Source organism: Anas acuta, chromosome 1 (genome assembly GCF_963932015.1).
Source record: "Anas acuta chromosome 1, bAnaAcu1.1, whole genome shotgun sequence".
In the NCBI taxonomy this organism is placed as follows: Eukaryota; Metazoa; Chordata; class Aves; order Anseriformes; family Anatidae; genus Anas; species Anas acuta.
In genome coordinates, this window is record NC_088979.1 from 150,394,526 (window position 1) to 150,412,033 (window position 17,508).

The 17,508-nt window shown below is 53.3% G+C and overlaps 1 protein-coding gene across 2 annotated transcripts in view; it reads right to left on the minus strand.

The window, feature by feature from the left end:
- Window positions 1-9,126: 9,126 nt before the first annotated feature.
- CACNG2 (calcium voltage-gated channel auxiliary subunit gamma 2) overlaps window positions 9,127-17,508 on the minus strand; it is a 47,994-nt gene continuing 39,612 nt past the window's right edge. For both annotated transcript variants that reach the window (XM_068665379.1, XM_068665370.1), the window contains 3 exons: window positions 13,303-13,386; window positions 10,032-10,172; window positions 9,127-9,714 (listed from right to left, as the gene is read on the minus strand). In XM_068665379.1, coding sequence (XP_068521480.1) covers window positions 9,179-9,714; window positions 10,032-10,172; window positions 13,303-13,386 — 761 coding nt within the window. In that variant the 3' untranslated portion in view covers window positions 9,127-9,178. The remainder of the gene's footprint in view (window positions 9,715-10,031; window positions 10,173-13,302; window positions 13,387-17,508) is intronic.

A 17,508-nucleotide genomic window follows, 5' to 3' on the forward strand; every position in this document is an offset into this window, starting at 1 on the left:
GTGGAGGCGTCATGGCGGCCGGGCGGGGAGAGCCGTCCGGTTATGTGGTGTAAAGTCGTGTAAAAGGAAGGACTCCGCGCCCCCCTTTAATAAAATAAACGTTTTATTTAGTAAAATAAATGCCTCATTTAGTCAAATAAACGCTTAGTAAAATAAACACTTCGCTTCCCATCTCGAATCCAGGGATAGAAGAATAGGGGTTTGTTTAATTGCATTAACAATTTCTAAATAAAGCGATCGTAATTATTAAAGCCAGGAATGGAAGAATGGCGACTCGCTTAATCGCATTAAAATAGATGTTGCTGAGTGCCTTTGCTTACTGCTGTGCAAATTCACCGAAATGAGGAGTCTCGGGGGCCCCCACAGAGGATGTTTCCTGACAAAAAAGGGGAACTTGTCTCAAAAAAAAACCAGCTCAGAAACCAACCTTGTGGTTTGGGCAAGAGCCAAGGAGCAGCTGAGTCTGTACAAAGGCAGTGGTGATGAAGATAAGTTACCAGCCTTCATCCCTATGCCCCCCCCGATGACCACCACCAGAAGGCACTGCGCAAGCGCAGACGGGAGGAGTTGATGGAAATGACTTTTTGGAGCTAATTTTAATACAAAGCGGGGATAGGTTATGCATATGTATAGGCGTATTGGGAAACTTTATGCATATGTAACTTTTTACTGCACATAACCAAGGCAAGTTGCCGCGTTGGGGCACTCATGCCTTTGGGAGCTATCCCGCATGCGCCCGGCGCCGAAATAAACCACATACCTGCTTTATAACTCATGTGCTTGGAGTGGTAGAGTTCTTCCACGAATCACTACGGGCATGTGGAGGACTCGCCGTGAAGCCTGCTGGCCCGAGTCCTGTTTTCACAGATAAATGAGGAGGAGGAAATTAAGAGATGTGTGACTTCGATAGAGAACAGACAGGACGAGGAGCGCATCAGGCCGTGCGTCAGGATGGGAAGCGTAATTTAATGCAGTGCCTCTTAATTTTCTCAGACCTGTAGCCTCGTGAAATAAAGATGAACTCCAAACTATGTAGGAAAGCAAATACTACCGTTTCATGTTCATACAACTGGCTGTGTTTTAGAGGTTGTTACAAAATACTTGACTCTGGGGGGCAAAGATGTGTGAAGAACTGGAACGGCGGTCAGCCTTGTGTTCACAGCATGGTGTTCCATGTTTTGTATTGTCCTTGGTGGCTCTCCTCAACCTGCTGGAGGGGAGACATGTGGCTGGGATGAGAGTTCAGCTCCACAGCTTCTCGAGGAGGCCATGGACAAGGCATTTCATACAGCGTGTGCCTCAGATCCCTGTCTCTATAATTCGGAAAGTGTTTCTCTCCCTTCCAGGAGAATAAGAATTAAAATCCATCCATAAATCTCAGCTGTTCACGACAGAGAGACTGAAATTTTCTCTACCCTTAAAAAGAGCAGGATCCAGTTTACAGATGTCTTTAGCTCACAGGCTATATCGCCCAACTCTTTAGAGCATTTCACTGGTCATCTTTCACCTAAGAAGAGTCTAGATCAATATTTTTCAGGCAGAGTGCCGTGCATTTCTTCTTTTATTTACCACTTTTAATTCCTCCTCAAGAAAGAACCGAAGCAGTCTCTGCTTTGCCAGGAGGCTGTGCCATTAATCAGACGTAGGATTATTAAAGCAGTTTTCCCTGCTAGCAAAAAAAAAAATAATCCACTTATAGAAACGTCGTTTATAAAATACCATTTGTAACTGTCTCACCCTGCACAGCCTTTGTGGAGACAAAAGTCGCCAATGCTGGAGCAGCCCTGGGGTGGTGGCAGGCACGGTGCTGGCTCTGGGTAAGCTGGCACTGGGCTTCTGCAGCACCCATCCCTCGTCTCCTGACCTGGGCAGGGCTGGCTGGGCTTTAAAATAAGATAAATCCATGCTGTCCATCGGGATGCGTTAGACTCAGCCTGAACATGGCTACGTTCATGTCCTGCTTTGGGACTTCTGCTCCTTTTATGTCTCCTCAGAGAAAACTGGACTAGGGAATGAATGAAGAGAAAGTAAGTAGACTGCTAAACAAAAATCCTCCTGTTCCTTCCCAACCCTGTGTGAGGTGCTCAAAAGCAAGCATAATGCTGCTGCTGTCTTCTGAAAATGAGAGATTTGCACTTTGGGCCTAGCCCATCAAGCTGCCTTTCCTGGGAATGGAGCTGGGTGTAAGCGTGCTTCAGAGGAGAAAACATGCACAAGGAGCAGCCAGTGTGGAATAAACACTCCTCTGGGCACGGCATAATCTACCAGTTTCTTATCAAGAGGAAAGCTCTTAAGTTCTAAGAAAAACCTAGTCTTTAGGAGGGTGAGATTTGATGCCCCATCTAGGTTGGATCAACTAGGAGAGGGGACGGAGTGGTCTTGCTTCACTTTTTTGTAGCACCAGACCTCGCCCCCGACATCTCCTGCCCCAGCACTGTTTCTGCAGATGATCTGCTGAAGGGCTTTCATTAACGGCACGTGAGATGCGCAGTTTCCCAGAAAAGTGCTGACTTTGCCCAAAATACTCTTGCTTGCAATCACTTAATCTTTGATCCGCAATTTCAGTTAATCAGTTAATTAATCAGTTAATAAGGCTAATCACTTTTCCCTGGAAGATGCTTATGAAACAGCTAGGATAAATTGCTCCCATCTGGTTTTACGCTCTTGTTTCCCACTTCTCCGTTTCTGGAATCTGCGCTGGTGTTTGCAGACCCACAAAAGAAGGGGCTTGTTCCACCACTGCTCTGGTCCGAAACCTTCACAGCCATAACCCAGTGGCATCAAAAATAGCCAATTGCTTCTGACCAGACAACAAATGCATGGTATACCTGTACCATATTGAGTCTCCGTGGCCCTGAGCTCCTTGACGAGCCCAAAGAAAATAATCTTCATTCCTCTTCCCATCCCATCCTCCTCATTGCACTTTTATCTGCCTCCTCGCTCTGCTGTTTTCTCAGGCCAGGTGCTTTGCTGCTACATTTTCCCTGGAAAAAAAATAATAAATAAATAAATAAAATGTATAGCCATAGAGCAACTTCCCTGTGCCATGAACCCGGGTTTAAATTTGCTGCCTGTGCAGCCGAGCGGGGCTGGGAGCAGGTGGCACCTGGCAGATTTGCTGCGTGTGCTGGGAGCCACCAGCTCCGTACGGGAAGGGCCGAGCGGGGAATGTGCTGAGTTTGTGCTCGGCGGGGGGATTGTGCTTTCAGGGATAAGCTTCCTCCCTCTTCTTCCTCCAGCCATGCTGAGTGCTCCCCATTATGATAATGCCCTACATTATCTGCTCCTTTCATGCTGCTAAGAAAAGGCTGTCAGGCAAAGCTTCCTGGAATTTAGGGTGCTCCCCAGAATTATCTCAACTAGAGCTGTCCCTTGCCTGGCTTTGGCTGTTTCTATCACCGGTGTCAGACCTCTCCCAGGACAGCTGTAACTTCGACCACCGGGGCTTGGACCAAACGCACCATCAAAGAGGCACCGTGGATCACGCTCCATCCTCAGCTGCTGAATGCTGCCCCTTCCAGAGCAAAGCTGTCGGGGAGATTGTCTCCTTTGATCTGCATTCAGCGCTGGATTTGATCCCGGCAGCCAACAGGCTAATTCCACGAGTTTATTCTGCAAAGCTCAATGAGAGCAGCTGGTGCCGGCAGCGTCCCTGCTGGCTCTGAGCCTGCGGGAGGCGGGGAGGGTTTGGGGTGGGAGCCTGGCGCTCCGCAGAGCGAGCTGCGGATCCTCTCCGCGCTGCGGTGCTGCTGGAGACCCTGGGGAGGCTCCTCCGTGGGTGCCTGGGTGCTGTGCAGGGTTGGGGCCGGGGAGCGAGAAGCACATCAGAGACAAGAGCTGCTCCCAAAATCGGGGTGCACTTGATGAGATTGAAATTGAGGCACTCCAGCGTCAGCGGTGTTGCAGGAACCCCTGTGAAAGAAATCGGCGTCTTTTGGGGTTAAACGTGCTCTGCAAATGCTGCTGCCCAGCTTGTCCCTCCTCTGGAAAGCTTGCTGCTTGTGCCAGCTGGGCAAAGAGGGCTAAGAAGGACTTTGCCGGGAGCTGAGGGAGCTCTGGGTCTGCCCTAGCTTTTTTCTCCTCCACTCCCTAAAGCAGCATTACGGGACAGTGATGAGGGCACAGGACAGCCCCCTGCCCTCTGCCCCATGGCTCCTGGGGTGGCTGGCTTCAGCCTCCAGGAGGAAAAGACCCCAAAAAAGGGAGCGGGGACAAGGGACCTTGCATCGCCATCCCTCCCCTGCCCTCGGTCAGCCAGAGACGCTTGGATGGGGACAAATGTGCGTCTGGAGGTACGTGGGGAGCTGAGCCCTGGGGCTGTTCCTTTCTCTCCTCTTGAGCAGATTTCGGTGCCATCTGCTCTCTGCTGGCTTCGGAGGAGTCAGCCGCGTGCTTTCTTTCGTCTCCTCGGGCAAAGCCGTGCCGTGTACGTCTCCCGCGGGGCTGCGGGTGCTGCGGGGCAGCCGGCAGGGATGCACACCCTTCGCCCTGCTCCTGGGAGCTCCCGCTGCAGCAGCCCGAGGTGTTTCTGTCTCTCCTTCTCCCTTCCACGTCCCTCCGAAGTTGGCACCTCCCAAGGTCACCGCTGACACCCAAGGCTGGTCCTTAATTTTGCTCCTGAACTGAAGCAGCCTCAGTTTGGGGTTAGAAGGAGGTTAGGAAGGGACTGAACTGGTAGTTTGGTCCCCAGGTGGGCCAGCAAGTGATGCAGAGGGTCTCAGAGCCTTGTGTCTGCTCTGCCCTCCTAACACCCTACCTTCCCTCTGGCTGGCTGGAGCCTGTCCCATCGGGGCAAGCCGAATCCCCAAATTCAAACAGGTTTTGTCCTTGGGTCTGCTCCCAGATTACAGCTGAAAGGAGAGAGCTCAGGAGCAGGGAGCCTAGAAAAATGGAAATTATCCCCAGCCACCCCCGTGCAGCAGCAGGACACTGGTCCAGGTCCCCCTGCCCAGGGCTGGGACATCCCTCAAGGCCTGTGCTGCCGCCGGCTCCGCACAGTGTGTTTTTGGGACTCGGCTGCTGTGCTGGGCTCATCCCACGGGATGGCACTGCCTGCTCAGCTATGGGCACGGCCCCGAGCTGCCAGCAGCCGTGCATTCGGCAAATTAAACGGCGGTGGCAGATTCTGATTGACGGGTCCCCAGAGAGCAAAGTCCCTCGTTTCCTCCATCCCGGAGGGCATGAGGAGCAGCAGGAGGAGCAGCAGCGAGGCAAACCTGTTCCCTAGCCCAGCACTTTGCCCTTGCAGATCGCTTTCTGGGACTCAGCCCGCAGCCGTACATCTTGACCCCTTTGCAGAAGCTGGCGGCTTCTTCAGTGTCGACTTTGCGCAATGTCAAGAGCCGGTGGCTGCAGAGGGCACCGAGACCTCCTCGCCGTGGTGCACGGACCCTTGCACCCTCGCTGCTGTGCATCTGGGGTGTGTGGTGCCACGGGTGGCTCCAGCACCCCGTCTCCTACCTCCGCACCGGCCCGGAGGTTTCGATAAAGGGCAGGCGAAAGGAGGCCAGCAGGGTTTGGCCTGTCCTTGGCCATCCTCACCCACACGGTGGCTTGGGCATGGCAGCACCCCACACAGACCCCATCCCCACCACCTCTCCTTCTCCTTGCTTGTCTTCGGCGTGTAGTTTCTGAAAGATGAGGGTTTTTTGTTTCTTTTTTTTTTTGAAAGGAGCAGCTGCCTTCCTCCCCCACCGACGTCCTCCCATGCAAGTCCGACGAGCGGCGTGCGCGCCTGGCGCTTGGCCTCTCCCCGTCGTCACTTGGCACTGAAAATTATCCGCAGAGAAAAGCGCCGGGCTCCATACCTGGGTCTTAATTTCCTCCCTCACCAAACCATTACCACTAATTAGCGCTCCTGGGTGTTTAAACCGTTTTCGACGATGATGCTGTTAAATGCCCTGTGCTAATTTAATCGCCGAGGAGCTGGGTTTCCCCACGCGCTGGTCTCCCGCAGAAGCAAACCCAAGGCTGTCATCTACACCGGAGGTCTTCAAAATCCCACGGGCCTCATCCAGCACAGCCAGGGACTGGGGGAGGCGAACGGGTGGCAGAAGGAGCACCGTGACCCGGAGCAGGGGGGACAGGGCTCGCACCCACCCGAAATGTCCGTATACCCCAGGGGAAGGGGGAGATGAGGGCTCCCACCCCTGCACAGGCCCTTCGCATCCGACACAGCCCGGCTTGTGAGAATTAATTAGCGAATGTCTGTGAAGTGCTTTGAACGTGAAAAGTGCTGAGTCTTGCTGTTAATTGCTATTATTCGGAGGCTGGCCCTGGCTGGGGCACTGGGCAGGATTCGGCAGGCCTCATTTCTAGGCGTTGCCTTCCCCTTCCATTACCCCGACCTGTAAAAGCGAGGAAGAGGAAGGACGAAGCAGGGGGGGAAGAAGGGACAGCATCTTTTGTCCTTGTCCTGGGGCACTGTGTGGGATGTGGGGCTGGAGCCACGTCTCCCCACTGCCCTGCTTGCAGGGAGGAGCAGGCAGGAGCCTCCACCGGGATGGCGGCCGCATCCCGTCCCGCTTCGCCGCCTCCCCCTCCCTGTCGGTGCCCTCATTTTGTGTGGGAAGGGTCCCCAGGGGGGAGCCAAAATGGGGCGGCGGGCGGAGGGAGCAGCGTGATGCCCTTGGGGGGACCAGGGGCTCGCCTGGAGATCTGGCGAGGAGACAGGGAAGGCCTGCAACGAGCCCGGCCTCGTGGCCTCTTTTTGAGGCCAGACGAAGGCATGGCCGGGGTTTACCTGCTCCTCTCGCTGCGTCCCTTGCTCCTCTTGCTGGTTTTCCAGGTGCTCCTCCAGCACATCGGGATGTTTTCCTCTTTAAATCCGCCCCCCTCCGCCCCCAAGAAATCCACTTAAACGAGGACCAAGTTATATATATATAAAAAAAAAAAATCTTTATTTCATGTACCAGGATTTTTTTTTTTTTGTCATTTTCTCTTTTTAAAATTTTTTTTTCTTTTTTAACAGTCTGAAAAAAACCCACGAAAAGAAAGAAAATGGAGGTCGGTTTTCTTGTTCTGCTTTGAGCTGGACATGAGCAATACCCTCGGAAAAAGGCTTCCCCGCCAGCCCTCGTCCCTTCCCATCCCTCGCATGGGGGGCTCCTGCGCTCGGCCCCTGCCTCCCCCTGTGAATGCTCCCCAGCTCCAGGGGGGCTTTGGGTTTAACCCCAAACATCCCCCCCACCCCCCAACGCCACAGTCTGGGACACCGAGCTTCACTCATCCCCATATACCAGGGGGGGTCATTTGAATTTTGTACCCCTTTATTTATTTTTAAGAGGAGGGGGTTTCAGCAGGGGTCTGGCCACCCACCTGCTCCCCTCGCCCTGCCAGCCCGCCTCGGGGGCTGAAGCCGAAGTATTTGGGGGCGATGGGGGGGGGGTCAAGATGTTTTTAAGCAGAAACCCCACTGGGAGCCAAAGCAGGAGCCTGCCAGGCTCCTGAAACTGGAGCAGCAGGGATGGGAACAGAAAAAAAAAGAAAAAAAAAAAAAAGAAAAAAAAAAAAGAAATAAAAGAAAAAAGCTAAAAACCAAAAAGTCGAAAAAGTGGGTCTGAGCTGCCCCAGGGCTCGGCGCACCCATCCTGCACACCGTGCTGCTTTGGGGGGGTGGAGAGCAGCCCCCAGGGGTCCCCTCCCCACGGTTCCCTCCCCCCATACCCCTTGTTGGGGTGTACCAATTCCCTTTTAATTCCTCTGAATCCCTGCGGGATGGCGGGGGCCCAAATGGCCACGGCGAAAGGGACCCCCCCTACGGGAGAGGTGGGTGTCTGGGGACACTTGGAGGTGAGCTGACCACATTTTGGGCCCGGGGAGCCTCCGAGCATTCGCAGAGGGGGGTGTGTGAGTGCCCCCTGCCCCACAGCAGCCCTCGGGGATGGGCTCTGGTGCCCCCCTGCAGCAGCACAGTGAGCGGTGGGAGCCCCGCACCCCCTCCCGGCCCCCCACCCCGCGGCCCCCCACGCCCACCCCCGCCGCCCGCTTCGTTTGTTCACAGTTTAAAGCTGGAGAAAATAAAAATGAAAAGAAAACCAAAAATACTATCTGTTTCTCTTGCAAGTAAATCCACTTATTATATTTACATTTATTTATAGTTGCTGTTTTATTAAAAAAATTGCCACTTTTTTTTTTTTTTAAGAAACCTTTTTTTGTCCTTTTTTTTTTTTTTTCTTTTCTTTTTTTTTCATTTGTCGTTGCGTGTCTCTGCTTTTTGCACTGTCACTGCTGACCCCAGGGTCCCCAGGGCTGGGAGAGCCCCCGGGACCCCCAGGGACACTGCGGGCGGTGACTCGGTGGCAGCTCCTGTGCTCCCTGGGGACAGCAGCCACCCTTATCCCCGGGGACCCGCAAGGGACAAGCGGCTCCCCAGGGTCCTGAGGGGGCTGAACGGGCTGTGGTCGTCCCCCCCGGCACCCCAGGGTCCCCTGCAACCCTTGGGAGCCCCAGGACAGGGGAGTCACTGCCAGTCCAGCCCCCCTCTGCTCCCCCAGGAGCCTGCGTTGGGATAAAGTAGGTGGGAAACAAACCATAAAATTAATGACCCCCCCCCCCCCCCCAAAATCCAAAGAGCTGCCTCCTCCTCCTCCCACTTGGTATATTGTCGTTTGCTATTTCTTGGTTCCCTTTTATATTTTTTTTTTTAAATCTGTTTTTATTAAATGTTAAAATAATGGTACATGGGAAATCATGCATTTTCTTTTAAATTTATTTCTATTTTTTAAATCTCTCTCAGTTTTAAAGTTTTTCTTTTTTTTCTTTTTTCTTTTTCTTTTTTTTTTAAAGATTTTTTTTTCACTGTTGTTCCTTTCCTCGCGTTTCCTTTTTTTTTATTGTTTGTTTGCTCGCTTGTTTCTTTGTTTGCTTTTTGTTTTGTTCGCGTGCTTGTTTGTCTGCTTATCTGTTTGCTCATCGGCCGTTCTTTTTATTATTTTTTTTTGTTTCCGCGTGTGGTTTTTTTTTTTGTGTTTTCTGTTTTTTTTTTTTTTTAACTTTTATATATATATATTTTTTTTGCGATTGGAAGGGCCCCACCCCAGGGGCGCTCGCGCCGCCTCCTCCTCCTCCTCCTCCCCCCCTCCGCCGCCCCCTGCCCTCGCCCCCCGCCCTCGCCCCCCATCCCACCCCCCTGTCCTCCTGCCTCCTCCTGCCCCGCTTCCAGCTCCTGGCGACGGCTTCATACCGGGGTGGTCCGGCGGTTGGCTGTGTTGGTGTGGATAGAGTCCTTGTTCTCCTTCTGGATACAGTTGTGAACCTGGAGGAAGCTGTTATCCCTGTCGGAGTTGTAGGTAGCGGTGGGGGTGGTGGTGGCCTTCAACGGGTCCCTGCTCAGGGTGTACATCGAGATCTCTGTTGATGGGAGGGTGTTGAACCCTTTGATCCCGACGGGAGAGGCATCCCTGGAGTGTGAAGGCTCGGTGGAGCGGGAGCTGGAGCGGCTGCGTCTCTGGTAGCGGTACCGGTAGCTGGGGATGCGGGTGATGGCGGAGGACTGGAGGTAGTCCGTGGCGCGAGCGTTGGCGCGCAGCTGTTTGTGCCGGTCTATGAACATGTGGACGGCCAGCACTCCCACCATCTCGGCTATAATGAAGGACAGGGCCCCGAAGTAGAAGGACCAGCCGTAGGAGTAGCTGTTCTTCTTGGAGTCGCTCTTCGAGGGGTCTCCAGCGTTGGCTGATATGTATACGATGATGCCAATTATATTACTCAGACCTGAGAGAGAGGCGGCCGTCAGGAGGACAATGTGGCAAGAATGACCCGGGGAGGGGGTGATGGGGGTCCCCAGCCTCCACCCCCACTGGTGGGCTTCACCACAGCTTTCCTCAGGCTGCTCCCGCATCCCTGCACCACTCTCCCATGCCGGTCCCAAAAAGCCACTGGGCACAGGGACACCCTCTCCCCACCGTGGTCTCCATGCAGTGAGATGGAGAGGTTTCCTCATAGGGTTATCTTCACCCCTGGGAAGGCTCATTGGGGCTGGGAAACAGCCCACCCATGCCCCAAAGCCCGTCCCACGTGTGTCCCGTTACCTGCAGACACGAAGAAGATGCCGGCACTAAGGATGATGTTGTGTCGGGTTTTGTAGAACTCGCTGGCTGCAATGCAGAGTCCACCCATGAAAAGCAGAATCACACTCAGGATCGGAAAAATACTAGAGGCTCTAACAGCCCCTGTGGAGGAGAGAGGGAGAGGGACAGAGATAACAGTGCACGTGTCAGAGAGAGGAAACGGGGGTGCGGAGGCAGCATGGGGCAAAGGGGGACCGGAGGGCGCGAGTGTGTTAGGTAGGTGCGGGGAGAATGAGGGGAGTAATTCAGGAGGGAGTAAAAAGGGGGATGGAGAAAGTGTGCCACAGAAAGAGAGCAGCTGCAAGCAGCTCTCGCTGAAGCTGTGGCTGGAGCAGGGAGACGGAGGCTGGTGGAGCTGGGGGCCTCCCCTTGCCGCTTGCCTCCTGCCTTCTTCCCCCAGCTTTTGGTGCTGCTCTCCGCTCTGTGACTGCAGTGAGGCTGAGGAGCAAAACTCCAAGCGCTGCGTGCCGGCACACAGGGCTTTATCCCGGTGATTAAACAACTGGGCTCCTTCCAGAGGACAGGGATGGGTGCGTGTGTGCCAGCTCCCACACACACGCACGCCATCGGTCGATACAGAAGAGATCAGCCAGCAGAGGGCAATGGCACAGATGCACGCAGATGCCTGCACAGGCACGCACGATGTACCCCAGAGCTTTGGGGGGGGACTCACACGTATTTGGGCACTCTGCATCGGTTTGTGTTGCCGATATTCTTATTTTTTACGAGGAAGGTTTTCCTTCCTCCCTTCCCAAGAGAAAATAAGCTGTGAAGTGTGAAATGAAGCCTTGCTTGGTAAAGAAAGGTATCAGGCACGCTGGTGCAATTCTGCTTGTGGAGCAAAGGTTTGGAAGAGGGATGAAAGCCAATCCCTCCTTGCCTACAAGAATGAACCTTACCGAAGCAAAGATGTGACTTTTTATGAACCAAGGAGAGATTGTGCTTCAAAGCCCCTGCTGGTGTTGGGATCCCACCAGGCAGACAAAATAGGCTTTTTTTGTGGGGGGCCCTAGCCCCCTGCCTGCACATAGGGAATGGAAAAGACAGGGAGAAAACCTCTCTTGCTTGCTTTCCAGTTCTGCCTGGCTGTGTTTCAGGGAACAGACGAGTGATAATAACCTTCTTAATAGCTTCTGGAAGGCAAGGCAGGATTCGACAAGGCGAAGCTAAATGGCGGTGAGCAAATATCAAGCAGACATCCTCTGTTCGGAGGGTTTCTAGAGGGATGCTCACAACCCCACCCTGACCTCATCGGTTTTAATTGGGTCTGAATTCTGAAATTCCCATCTGCTGGGAGAACTCAAGTTGCTGGCTGACATGGGGAGCTGCAGGCGGCGTGTGAAGGGTGAGGGCAGCCCCTGCCTCCTGCCCCTCTGGAAGACCATGCAAGCAAGAGAGGGGCAGGATCTCATCCGGTCTTCTGGGATCCTTGGGGCTAACGAGAAGAGGATTTATGATGGTGTTTGGATACTCCCTCATAGCATTTGATTGTTTTCTAAGTCAGATTCCTTCCAGCAAAGAAGCACAGGGATGCTGCTGCTTACTCCCTGACTGGTGTTTAATTTCTAGAAACACAAGACACCTTCTGTAGATGGCTGGCAGGCATAAAGTCTAAGCCTTTCTAGATTGGCCATGGGCCCTCTCCCACAGTCATGCTGGTCCTCCAAGCAAAGGAATCACCTAGTTTGATAATAATGAATATCTTTCTAGCTGCTTTTGCTAATACCTCCAGGTGTTGCCTGTGCAGAGCAGCTGGGGACCCCAATTTGGCAGAAGTCCTGAGAAGAGGCTGTTCGGTGAGGTCCCTCTCCAGCCAGGGCTAAGGCAGCAGAAGCCCCACTCCCCTCAGGAGTGACCCGAGAAGTCCTTAACGGACCAGCCAAATCCCACTTTGAACCCAGTTCTCACATTAAAAGGGTTCTGCCTTGGGGCCGCTGGCAGGTCCTGACAGTTTTTGCCTTCAGACCTTCTTCCCTCTGAGGGAACAGATCCACAGCTCTTGGGATGTTCGCCCCCTTCCCCCGGCTCTCCCTTCTGTAGCTCAGTGGATGCTTGCAGCCTCCTCGCTCCCAAACGACTGTGCAAGAGCAGATTTGTCCTTGGAGGCAGCCTGCACAGCTGCTGTGCCAAAACGGATCACAGCCGAGCCTCCTGCTCCGCCATGCAGGGGCCACGCAGCCATGAAGAGACCAAGGCTGCGGAAAGGCAATCTCCCCGGGTTATTTACAATAACAGTGGGCGAAGGAGTGTTTGAGAAACCAAGAGGAAGCAGCATAAGAGCCTTCTCTTTTCACATACAAATGAGCTTTCCAGAGCCTAAATTATCTCTCTCATCTCTGCCGCAGGGCTGGGCCGCCACAGCTGGCTCCCAGCACACCTGGCAGACAAGGAGCAGTTCTGAGAGGCCTTTGGAGGCCGCTGGTGCTTCACCTTGGGGGGTCAAAAGCTCTTGTCTCGGGTTCCTGAAGGGAGAAGATCTCTTCTCGTGTTGTCAGAGGACATTGTGCTTGCAGGGAGAGGAACGGATAGTGGGGACACAGCTGAGATAAAGGAAGAGCAAGCTCCTGCTCGCAGGGCAGGAGGAAATGGCGGCTTGCCATGGGCCTGCTCTGCAGGCCCCTGGTGTCTGGGGAGAGGTGGCACAAGAGAGAAATGGGTGCTCCTCAGACACAGCTCAGGGAATTTCTTAAATCTGATACAACTGGAGGGACTATAACCTTGCTCTGTGTTAGGTGTGGGCACACACATTTGGGCATTCAAAGCAGAGATGTGGAGGGGAGCGCTGGTGGTCCCGTGCCCAAGCTGTGGGTGCAGAACCAGCTGCAACCATGACCTGCACCCACCCTGTGTCCCCAGGCGGCCTGTGCCTTGGCGAGGGCTTCAGAGAGCGTTGTTGTCATGTGTCAGGCTGTGCTCTGCAGCTCTCTGATGGATTTGGGTTAAAAGACTCCAGATTTCTTTCCTAATTGGTTGCCATTAATGAGAATATGCCACTGGTTGTCACAACGAGTTAGAAACAGCAGGTCCCAGGCAGGTGAGAGGGGAGACAGCCAGGGGAGATGCAGAGGCTCAGGGGCATGGAGGGGCCCTGCCCACCCCTCACAGACATCGCTCCCTCAGCCCCCCCAAACCCCTCAGGGCCCAGAGTTACACTGCATTGCCTTCAGAGAGCAAAAGGCACCCAACACTAGCACCTACGAGCAGTTGCAAGGAAAAATGCCTCTGGACTTACGGAGGAAATATTCTGCTGTATCGGCTTCATAATCTGCATCCTCAGGGAAGTGATCGATTTGCTTACACAGACCTTTAAAATTCCCTATGGAACAAGAGAGAAAAAAAAAGAACAAATGAGAACACCAGAAACCTCCATGAAGGAACAACTGCCCTCTGCATCGCGCTTTACACCCTCCCTTCCTTTCTCCCAGGCAGCACCCGCGCTCATGTACGGACCACCAGATGCTCTTACATTCATCTCCCTCTTATGCACACAAGACAGATGCAAACTCGTGTACACCCAGAGCAGCATCCCTTGCTTTGTGGCAGGCAGCACTGAAGATCTTGGCCACGGATAGACAGGAGTTCGCTGCCCACCTCTGCAGGGGGTGGACCAGGGGTTGCAGGCTGGGTTAAGCGGCGAAGCACGCGGGTTAATATCCCTTCTGTTAGCATCCACCGGTGCAACTTCGGGTATTTGTGTAGCCGTAGGAAAGCCCACTCTCCATTTGAATTTCACCTGGCGTGGCCTCGGTGGATTCGAGCAGTGCTGCGTACAGCGGGCTGATTGTGTTTGTGCGGAGAAGTGTTTGTTTTTCTCAGCTGTGAATTTGCTATACCTAGTCATTTCACTGGCGGGATATATTCCATTGTTCCAGTGTTGTACGAGAAGAACAAAAGCTCCTAATCTACTTTCCCCATATGACTGCTTGTTTTGTGTACCTTTACCAGGCCTCCTCTTGTGTTCTCTCACAGATTAAGCCTGCAAGAAGCTTGGCACGAGTGTGTGGGTGCAGCTCTGCAGCCAAGCACCCCATGCACTGCAGGAGTCAAATCTTCTGCTTTAGATGAGAAGCTGGGATGGTCACCTGAAAATCGACCAGTCTCATTTCCATACAGGGTCTTCTCTGAGCCTCTCTGCTTCTGTGGGAACCGTCTTTCACATACTCCATGACCAGCAAAGCCTTCCCAACAGGAGGCCAGAGAGATCTGCCTGGTCCTTCACCATCTGGGATTTCTACCAGTTTCTTATTTTCACCATTCTTGTCACTCTCCTCTTGAAATCAGCATTACTGCTCCAGAGTGGTAATCCTTGAGCATCATCAGCATGATGACCGCTGGTTGACCAGCCACTGGTTGACTAGTATCTTGAGGTATCAAGTTGTTCTTGGTGGGACAGGGGTGGCTGTTTGGAAAGGAGGGATGCAGTGTCCACATGTGGTGCGTGGCTGGGCATGGTGGTCCCACGGGTCCCCTAACTGGGGACAGATGATTTGGGTTAGAAGGGACCTTAAAGATCACCCAGTTCCAACACCCCTGCCATGGGTAGGGACACCTCCCACCAGACCAGGTTGCCAAGGCCCCATCCAGCCTGGCCTTGAAGACCTCCAGGGATGGGGCAGCAACAGCTTCTCTGGGCAGCCTGTTCTAGTGCCTCCCACCCTCACAGTAAAGAATTTATTCCTAAAAACTACTGTAAACCCACTCTTTTATTTTAAAACCATTGCATCTTGTCCTAACACTATACTACCTGATAAAGAGATCACTCCTTGATCTCTCAGGTATTTGGGTCTATCTGCAAGAGGGACCAAGCACAAAGGGTTCCCCCTGCATTTTTCTCCAGGCCAGGCTTTGCTGAAGGAAAGTTTGGGATGCTCTGGGAGGCTGCACTGAGCAGATAGCTGTAGATCTGCTGGGTCAACCGCCAAGCTCAGCTCTTCTGCATCCTGTTGGCTTGTGCCTGGTACTTTTGAGATACCCATCGCCTTTAACTGCTAGTTCAAAGAGCTTCCGTGAAGAGGCTAGACACAGCAGAGAGGAGTGTGTGTAAGAGGTAAGTAACAGGAAAAGAAAGTAGGAGCAAAGCCTCTCCGTAGACCTCTGAAGTGTTGTTCCCACAATGAACCTGTGGGCTGTGAAAGGAGGTTATTAATCACCCTTCCCCAGCACTGTTACTCCATCCAAGTGTCTGCTTCTCAGCCATGGCTCTCCTGGAAGGAAAGCTTCACAGCCAAGCAAATTTCCCTGCCACACTCCCACCTGCTACTTGCCCACACAGTACCAGCGAGGAGGGCAGATAATTGCATGAAGGGCTCCTTTCCCTTGCTGTGTTTTGTTTTGTGGACTTGTGTGGCACAGCTAGCTGGAGGCTCAGGTGCTTAGAGGTGACATGCAGGCTCCTTGAAAGCTTGCTTCTGGTGCTGGATGTCCCGTGGGTGTTGTAGAAGTGGCTCAGCAGAGTGCTTGGTCACTGGGGTGTCCAACCCCAGTGTGTTTAACACGCTGTGGTATTGAGGAGCTGCTCTTCATCTTCATGTGCTGCTCTGGACTAATCCACCTTCTGGTTCAGTCCTGCTGGTGCGCTGAAGGCAGGGTGGGCAGCACTGGTCCCACCTTAGCTGCTGCTTTGTGTGTGACACCAGCACAGAGCGCCGTGGCTCTGGATGACAGCAGTTTGTCCGTGCTACCACAGCCTCTCCTCCAGTGCCTCCTAGCTCATATGGGCGATGGATGGAGAAAGGATGCAGAATTTAGGTCATTAATGCGGTCACTGGGAATAGGAGAGAACAAGATTCATTTTCTGCTCTGCCACAGGCGTGCTGCTAAAGCCATTTCTTATCTCTGCCTTGGAGGCCCACCTTGTGAGATGGGGAAACAGCGCTGCTCGGCATGACATGCTGTGGGGACGTGCTCCAGAGGGCACAGGGTGCCAGAGGCTGAACAAGTGCTCAGGGTGCTTTGGGGACCCAGGAGATGGACTCAGTGATCCTTGCGGGTCCCTTCCAACTTGGATATTCCATGATTTTATGATTCTAGGGTAGGTGGCAGCAGCTCAGGAAACAGCTCAGCACGGAGAAGTCGCTTCTGGCACCAAGGTGGCTCAGCAGTTCTCTCATGGACATCCGTGGCCTGCTGGGATGGTGGGACAACCTCCCCAGCACCTGTGCCAGTGGAAATGCCTCAGCCATGCACAGGGATGGGGATGAGGCTGCTGAGAGGTGTTTTGGAGGTCTGACACAAGGCCCTTCTCACATTCATTCACAGAGACAGGGAGGGAAGAGCCACGTGCCACGCTGCAGCTCCTGAGCAGGAGCACATCATTATTTGGAAACCCCACTTGACACACCACTGTGGGGCTCCTTGGGGCAGCCTGATTTGGGATGTGCTAAACAACCAAGCTCTGACTTGTCTCAGGAATGAAAAGCTGAGGATGCCCGGGTCCATGGAAAATACCCCTAATCCTAGCGCTCAGCCTTCTGACATGACAGCAAGATACCTGAGCATCCCCCAAATCCCCTGGGTGTTACTGTGAGTCCTTCAGTGAGATCCCCAGCGTTTGCTTGTCACCTGCCCGAGCTTTGGGAAGCTTAGGAGCAGAGACAGCACGTTGGGCTGTGACCTGCCATGCTGCCAAGAGCGACCGAATGTCTGAGGCGCACAGACATCAGCTTCAACTGAGTTTTTAGTCTCAGAGACCTCCTCTGATGCGGCCAGGCCACCGTTTGGGTACACGCTGTCTATCCAGGGCAGCTGGCAGCTGCCAGCTCTGCTGCAGCGCGAGCCGGACCGAGTTACCCCCGATGAGAGCCTGGCTCGGTGCTGCTGATGGCACGGTTTATTTTTGTGCCGCTTTGTGCAGCCCTGGCTGTTTCAGAAGTTTTGCCTGCCTGCAGAGTGCAATCCACTGGCAAATAGTAAGTTCCAAAGAGCACAAAGCTGCTCCCTTCCTGCAGGGCAGGGAGCGCTTTTAAATGGTCAGGACCGTACATCTGAAACCTGGGAGCCAGAGGGAGAGGAAGAGACGTCCAAAAGGAGAGAAGCAGACAAAGAGGGGAGAGAACAGAAAGACCTGTTTTCCCAGAATGATTTGTGATATTTCCATTTATGGGAAAAAGCAATCCGCTGAAAGCTTTCCTCTAGCCTCCCTCTCTAATTTAGCAGAGGTTTTGGCATGGTGGCTTGCGAAGAAATAAATAAAGTGGCTGGATATAGCTGTTGTCTCTAAAAGCTCGGAGCGACGGCGCGGTGTTAGCCAAGGATTCGGCACCTCTTGCTGCCACACGCTTCCTGTATCGTTTTAGCAAGTCACTTAACCCCCCTCTTCTGTCACCGGCAGTGGGAATAATGGTATTTCCCTGCCTCGGGGAAACAGCCTGAGGGTATTTGTATTAAAATCATGAAGGTGATCAGACACTGGAGTCATCTGGGCCAGATAATTCTCCCC